Source organism: Musca vetustissima, unplaced genomic scaffold (assembly GCF_032173495.1).
Source record: "Musca vetustissima isolate MV318-11 ecotype Yass unplaced genomic scaffold, APGP_CSIRO_Mvet_v1 utg9657, whole genome shotgun sequence".
In the NCBI taxonomy this organism is placed as follows: Eukaryota; Metazoa; Arthropoda; class Insecta; order Diptera; family Muscidae; genus Musca; species Musca vetustissima.
In genome coordinates, this window is record NW_026883679.1 from 26,759 (window position 1) to 33,896 (window position 7,138).

The following is a 7,138-nucleotide window of genomic DNA, read 5'->3' on the forward strand; positions in this document are numbered from 1 at the left end:
TTATTTTTTTGTAATAAAAGAACATTCGAAACTAAAAATTGCGCAATTAGATAGGCTCTGGTATGAACTAGGATATGCAACGACTTCCCTCGAAAATTTGCAAAATGGAAGACCAAGGATTTTTTTTGTAAAATTACATATTTTCGTCTAAAAATCAAGCTGAGATATTGGAAAGATCTTTTCCGATTGGAGCTGTCCTAGTTCATATGAAAGCTGTGTTCATAGTTCATATGATAACCCTGAATAATGTGTTAAAATATGGAACAGATTGGATTAATAGTTTTTAGTGCGTTAACGTTTGGCCTGAACTTAAACACGGTTTACCTGTCTGGTGGTAAATGTACCTACATCATATCTATCATACCAATATAACTGTACCTACAATATTTAATAATTTCGATTTTAAAATGGATAATCTTTTTATACTTCCAAGGCAAAATCTCCTTGAAAATTGTAATCCCCCATATAACGATCTATCCCGTTTATAATTATATCAGAGGTTTAGACCACTCTTACCAACATAATTCGCTGTAGAGGGAAGGAAGGAAGGAAAAAATACCCTTACCAATTATTAAAATTATCATCGCCCTTACAGGCAAAAATCTAATAAATACAAACTCTTGATCAGGAGAAAATTAATGAAGCTATCAAGTTTCAAAGCTAACATTTTGGTGACAAGCAGGTTAAGGTCCAATAGAGGATATATGGGTAATGTTTATGCATAAGATTTTTCGGATTTTCACACGCTTTGACTGTCAATTATACCATCTTCGATTTTTGATCAAAGCGAGTTCCCAAACATTATCCAACCATTTTGGATAAAAATGGGACAGGAAGTCTCAAAATATACCGACACACATATATTAAGGATTTTTGCGAAGGCGTCTACAAACAATACATGTGTTTTGAACATTCAATATAATGTTTATCGAGTTGAGCTCACCCAAAACTTCAAACAGTGAGAAGGAGTTCAGTTCTTTACACAAATTTCTTTAAAACTTAAAGATAAGTGAAAGTATTATGTCACTATAACCATAATTTGCTGAGAAAATACGAAATGTCGACGGATATTCTTTGTAAAACCTCGATTTGGTTGCATTAATGTCATAACGTATTCAGCGATGTGGTTAATTCCCGTTTCGAGGTGATATAAAATTAAGTAACATACGGCAATTTGTTATATTTCATTTATTTTTTTTTTCAATTTCAAAATAAATCTAATAACTATGCTTTCTAGATAATTCCTGTTCCTGGGGACAGTTGAAGGTAATCTCTACATCGGTGAATTGAATAATTCGAATATCACAAGTTTTGGTTTGATTATTTTCATCAATTAAATCGGCATTAATACGGAATAGGTGACCGCGAATGACCTGTGATGAGGCACTGTTAACTTTTACAAGTCTGGAAAATTAAAAAAAAAAAAACAAATTAAATTAACATTTCAATTCAAAATTTCGTCTTTTAAATGTACTTACTTATATGTTGGTCCTTCACCGGCAGCCAATTTCTTCAACGAATTATTAAGAGCAGTTGTGGCCCTTTCAATACCTTTGTCGTCGGTCAAATTTGTTACACAACCAGCACAGATTTCATTAGCCTTTGCAATGGCCAATACTGATAAGAATGCAATAATGAAAAATTTCATTTTTATTTTCCTTCTGATCTGTTCGATGTTTCAACGACAACTGGTGCTTGAGAGCTCTTCTATTGAACTATTTATACTATTTCGTTACATTTCTTCTCATTTTGTGTGTGAGGATCAAGAACTGATGAAATACAAATGTGTGTGCCATATTTTCTTTGTTATTGTAATTTGTTTTCATAGATTATATTAGTTTCGAATATTCTCACTAAGTGGTGCGTTCTTGAGAAGGCTGCTGATAAGCCATAAATGGATTTAAAAATATCATTTTTCTTTGTGTGTTTTCCAGATGGCGAGCGGTTTCTATAATCTTTATTGCACATGACAGATTTTGTAGATCTACCTGTTCCATATGTGTATGTATTTTTGGTGATAATTGGAATATCCAAAGTGCTCAATCGTTTGTTTATATGAGAGATCCCAGAATAGTTTGTTATTTGATTTCTAAAAATGTCATTAGTGTCGGCGGGTTTTTGGGATGCCATTTTTTATAGAAACAACTGTTTATTAGTGGGGAAATGTTTTATTGCCCACCAAGTATGTGCTACAAGAAAAAACAGCTTTGAAATCAAATGTTTCTAGATTGAAGACAAATTTGATAAATTTGAATATACTTCGCAGAAGCGACTTCGCATTAACTGCGACCTTTGTATTGCAAAGATTCGATCACTAAGCTCGACTCGAACTAGAAAAAACTCACCTAAAAATCATTCAAATGTCCATCGCCCTTACAGGCCAAATTTTAATAACTCAAAATATCTGATCAGGAGAAAATGTATTTCAGCATATTAGTTGTAATCAATATACACAGCTATCAAGTTACAAATCTAACATTTTTGTGACAAATCTAACATTTTTATGGGCTCCCAATAGATTCCCGTTTATGCATAGGATTTTGAAAACGTTTTACAACCGAAGTGGATTCTGATTGGCTAACAAAAATATTCGTAACATGAGTTAAACAAATGGACCTTCCTTAGGTATAGCACCATAAGATGGTATTCCAAATTTTCGGTATTTTGAGATTGTAGGATTTTTATTCCATCAAAAGTATCCGCAATTTTCTATTTATTATAGTATGGTGCCAGGTGACATTTAAAATCCGAATGAGATTAAATTTTACAAAGCTCATTTAATGATTTAAATAAAATTGCTGCAAATCAATCCAGATTTAGGTATAGTTCCCAAATATACTTACATCTGGAACTTGCTGGAATAAAAAATAAGACACCAACTCTATCGTTTATAGACTCATACTGTCATACCAAAACGGGGACCGATATTGATAATTCATGGTTGTGATTTGGAAGAATATAAAAAAGATATACTTACTGCCAACTCGGTTGAAAAACTTGCTCAACAATCCTAAAATGCCGAATATACCCCTATATGGGGGCTACCCCGAAACATTGGTCAATATTTATAATTTTAAGTATAGATGTTCACTATATATTAAAACCCCAAAATACAACATCCACATAATTCCGAATATTGAGTAGTACGGTTATACTATACTAAAACGTAGACCATTATACAATTACAATGCCAAATATCCTTGAAGTACTAACAATGTCTGTGCAAAATTGCAGAGCTCTAGCTTAATTATTGCGATCTCTATAGTGATTTCTGCAGACGGACATGACTAAATCGACTTAGAATTTTATTTTTATTTACTTTACTTCATCGATGGTTATTTTGAGGTTTTGAAAACGGAATTACAAATTTAATATACACTCCACGTTATGGGTATGAAAATATAGATTTTTGTGGTTGAGGGTCTAAAAAATTTGAGTGAAATTACAGCTATTGAGGGTACATATACATATACATTGTATTTAGAAATATTGTATTGAGTCGATTAACAAATGTCCGACACTCCCTCTGTTCATCTGTAGTGTTGCTGGTGCGCATGATAATTCTGAAAGGGAGTAACCAATTTCATCCAAAACATTGCACTTCTTACTATTTCTTCCAACCATAAACCAATCAGATGAGAATACAGGTCTACAATCTCTACATCTAAATATATTTTTCAAAATCCAATTGACGTTATTCTAGGTTCAATTTGACAAACTATAGTTATTGTGTACACCATGTGGACGAAACCGATTTCAACAAAACTTTATACATGTCATACCAGACTGTATATGGAAGAAACATATTCTCCATAAATTTGGACGAAATTACATATGCGAGCTAAATATGAATCGGAACCGATTTTTACAAACCTTAAACACATAATTCTTGACTCAATTCCATTCACTATGCAAAATGTTGTCTCAATCGGACAAACATTGGGAGTTGGTGGCATCTTTTATATCAAATGAGCCGATTTCACCAAAACTATGCATATACAAATAGGACCTAATGCAGTACTTTGTGCTAAATTTGATCTCAATCGGACAAATATTGGTAGTTTGGTGCATCATTTACATAAAATCGGACAACAACATATATGAGAGCAAACCAAGCAAACCAGTAAAGTGTTCTCATGTCTCTTAGATGACTTAGGAGTTCTTTTATTTAATGGATGGCTCTTATCTATAGTTGACATAGAATGTCTTCCGTTTATAACAACTATAAAGAATGTGTCGAATGTGCATTTTATAGTAGATTTTTGGAAGATCTTAAGTCTATGAAAAGGTTTCCTGTCTATAAAGTATTCTGTCAATCCTTTCTTCTTTTTCTTTCTATAGAATGCCTTCCCACAGACGAACTCTGGCCACTTGAAAGTTTGTAAAAGTTCGTGAAAATTGATTACTTAATTGAATATAGCGTAAAACATTCCATCTCTCAACACGGAGTTATTTAAAAATTTAACATTTTCAAATTGTACGACATCTCTTCACCTTTTTTTGGGTCTAAAGATGGCAGAAATAAAGATTTAGGTTCATCCTTCAAAAACGTTCACAATATTGAAAAATATTATTACAATAAATATATATACGGGTATTGTCGAATACAAATAGCAATCAAAAGTGAAGATAGTAATTATCCATACATATACAACGAGCTTCATTTTTTTTGCATAGTAAAAACTAAGATGTTTTTGAATCCCTGAAAACTCCCATATACATTTAATAATTTAAAACATCATAATTATATTTGTAACAGTCTTTTTTATTTTATTTATTAATTACAATCATTATTGACTTATGGGTTATATGTCTTGGTAAGGGTCGGTTCACCGGAACACTTGAAAGTAACGGTAACATCTTTGAAACTAATAATTTCAATATCGCAGTTTTTGGTGTGGTTGTTTTGGTCGACTAAATCGGCATTGATTTTATACAGGTGACCACGAATAACTTGGGTAGTGGCCTTGTGGATTTTACCAATTCTAAGAAAAATTAATAAAAAATGTATATATTAGGTAAGCATTTATATTATTAGTTATATATGTAAATACTTACGTGTAAAAAGGTCCTTCACCAGCAGCGAATTTCTTTAAAGAATCTTTAAGAGCCTCGGTGGCATCATGTGTACCCTTTTCGTCACCAACTGGAGATGGGCAGCCCAAACACGGTGGACTATTGGCCTGGGCAATAGCCAATGTGGCCAATAATACAACAACGAATAGTTTCATTTTTTTTAGTTTTTTTTTTTTTGGAAATGTGTTCTGTTCTATGCTCCAGTGGTGACTGATGTTCTTGCTACGATCTTCTAGGGTATTTATAGATATGTTGTTCGGCACATTATGTACGCATTGTTTTTATATGTTATCATATGTTGTAGTTTTTTTCAAATAGATAAGATTTTATGATTCGATCTGTGATTCACTATGGGAAATATTTTTTTACATTATTTTTGTTGTTGTGTTTTGGGTACGCACTAAGTCCATTGTGTGATAAGCGGTGTGATGACCTACCCTACATAAAAAAGAACTACACACCGCTTATCTTTGAAAACAAACAAATACAATCAGTGTTTGTTTATAATTAATTGTTTTATGTGGAAAATAGAAAATTGCCTAGGGGTTTCTAAGATTGATCATTTTAGTTATAGCTATCTACTTAAAAACAGGTAGCAAAATATCAAATAAATACCTGCACTAAAATATGTAATGTAACATTTGGATAGATGGAAAAGAGAATAGTCTCTTTTCAAAATATTGGAATAAATTTGTAACATAAAATATGTGTACAATACCAACTCTATTTTTCAGAATACCCATATACAGACAAATCAGCTTAATTGAAAATGTTCAAATGCTGTTGGTTTGTTTCTATTACACGGGTTTTATAATAATCCTTTATGCAGAAGTTGTTTTGGTACGATGGTCTACTAGTCTTGACATTTAAAAAATCAACGCATCCACTGATATTGACGTGTAAACACTTTATTTATTATAATTTAAATCGGGTTTATGTAGTACAATGATGGTAAATATTTCAGATGAATCTGGCGAAATTTTTTAATGGAAGTAGATTTACGATTTTCTGAGCAAGGGTCGGGTAAATATGGAAAGTGACTATGAAAACATACGTTTATACATATTATATACTTAGCTGGTTTGTGATAGAAATATGTTCCATAAGCCGAAACTAAAAAAGATTACCAGGCGCGTCTGTTTTGTGCGCATCTCTTCCAAATTGAAAGACCGAAATTTTGTCTTTCAATTGATCTTTCCATCGAATTCGTGGTCTTCCCCTTCTGCGTGAACCGCTTTTGTATACCTTTCATTTTCATACATTCTCACAACATGAACTAGCCAACGTAGTCGCTGCAGCTCAATACGTCTATGTCCGAGAATAGATGACACAGCTCATGGTTTGCAGATCGCTCTATAGATCTTCCGGAGAATTTTTCTCTCAAACACTCCATTTTGTGTCTCATCCGCTTGCGCAAGTACCCATGCTTCAGATCCATACAACAGCACGAGTAGTATCAGCGTCTTGTAGAGTGTGAGTTTGGCGAGAAGTGGCCTTGCTCAGTCCATAGAAGCATCTGTTGGCCTACACTATTCTTCTCCGGATTTCAAAGCTGGTGATATTAGTTTTGTTTATGGCTGTACCGAAGTATATAAAATCGTTCACTATATCAAAGCTGTAGTTTTCAAGACCCACAGTTGGTCCGAGTGTACTGGACGTCTTGCGCTTTGATGCCATCAGCTTGGTCTTCTCGCCATTTACTGCCAGTTCCACTTTGGCAGACTTCTTCAAAGGATACTGAGGTTCCAATCATTGGGCATGCATTCCTCTAGCCAAATTTTACTAATCAGTTGGTGCTTGCTCTTGATCAGCGCCTAACCACCGGTTTGAATAGTTCGGCTGGTTATCCATCCACACCTGAGACTTTATTATTCTTCAGCCGATTAATTGCTTTTCTGACCTCATCTTGGCTAGGTGGTATACAATCAATACTGTCATCTCTTATTGGTCCTTCAGCGCCTTCTTCACCGTTACTATTTGATACCAGAAGCTTTTCAAAATGCTCCTTCCAGATCCTTAGCACGCTCTCTGTATCTGTCACCAGGTTTTCTTTTTTTCCATC

The 7,138-nt window shown here is 33.5% G+C and overlaps 2 protein-coding genes across 2 annotated transcripts; both read right to left on the reverse strand.

Annotated features, from left to right (window-relative positions):
• Positions 1-1,217: 1,217 nt before the first annotated feature.
• Positions 1,218-1,648, reverse strand: LOC133330648 (sarcocystatin-A-like). Its single transcript, XM_061539061.1, has 2 exons — positions 1,479-1,648; positions 1,218-1,404 (listed from the first exon to the last, which is right to left on the reverse strand). Exons 1-2 carry the CDS (start codon positions 1,646-1,648, stop codon positions 1,218-1,220), a joined length of 357 nt encoding a protein of 118 aa, XP_061395045.1.
• A 3,150-nt stretch (positions 1,649-4,798) lies between these two features.
• LOC133330649 (sarcocystatin-A-like) lies at positions 4,799-5,231 on the reverse strand. The gene is made up of 2 exons (XM_061539062.1): positions 5,059-5,231; positions 4,799-4,985 (listed from the first exon to the last, which is right to left on the reverse strand). Exons 1-2 carry the CDS (start codon positions 5,229-5,231, stop codon positions 4,799-4,801), a joined length of 360 nt encoding a protein of 119 aa, XP_061395046.1.
• Between the last annotated feature and the right edge of the window lie 1,907 nt (positions 5,232-7,138).

Coding starts and splice junctions, on each gene's coding strand:
- LOC133330648 (XM_061539061.1), bottom strand. CDS start 1,648: ATGAAATTTTTCATTATTGCATTCTTATCAGTATTGGCCATTGCAAAG. Junction 1,405..1,478: donor GGTGAAGGACCAACATATAA/GTAAGTACATTT, acceptor TTAATTTTCCAG/ACTTGTAAAAGTTAACAGTG.
- LOC133330649 (XM_061539062.1), bottom strand. CDS start 5,231: ATGAAACTATTCGTTGTTGTATTATTGGCCACATTGGCTATTGCCCAG. Junction 4,986..5,058: donor GGTGAAGGACCTTTTTACAC/GTAAGTATTTAC, acceptor AATTTTTCTTAG/AATTGGTAAAATCCACAAGG.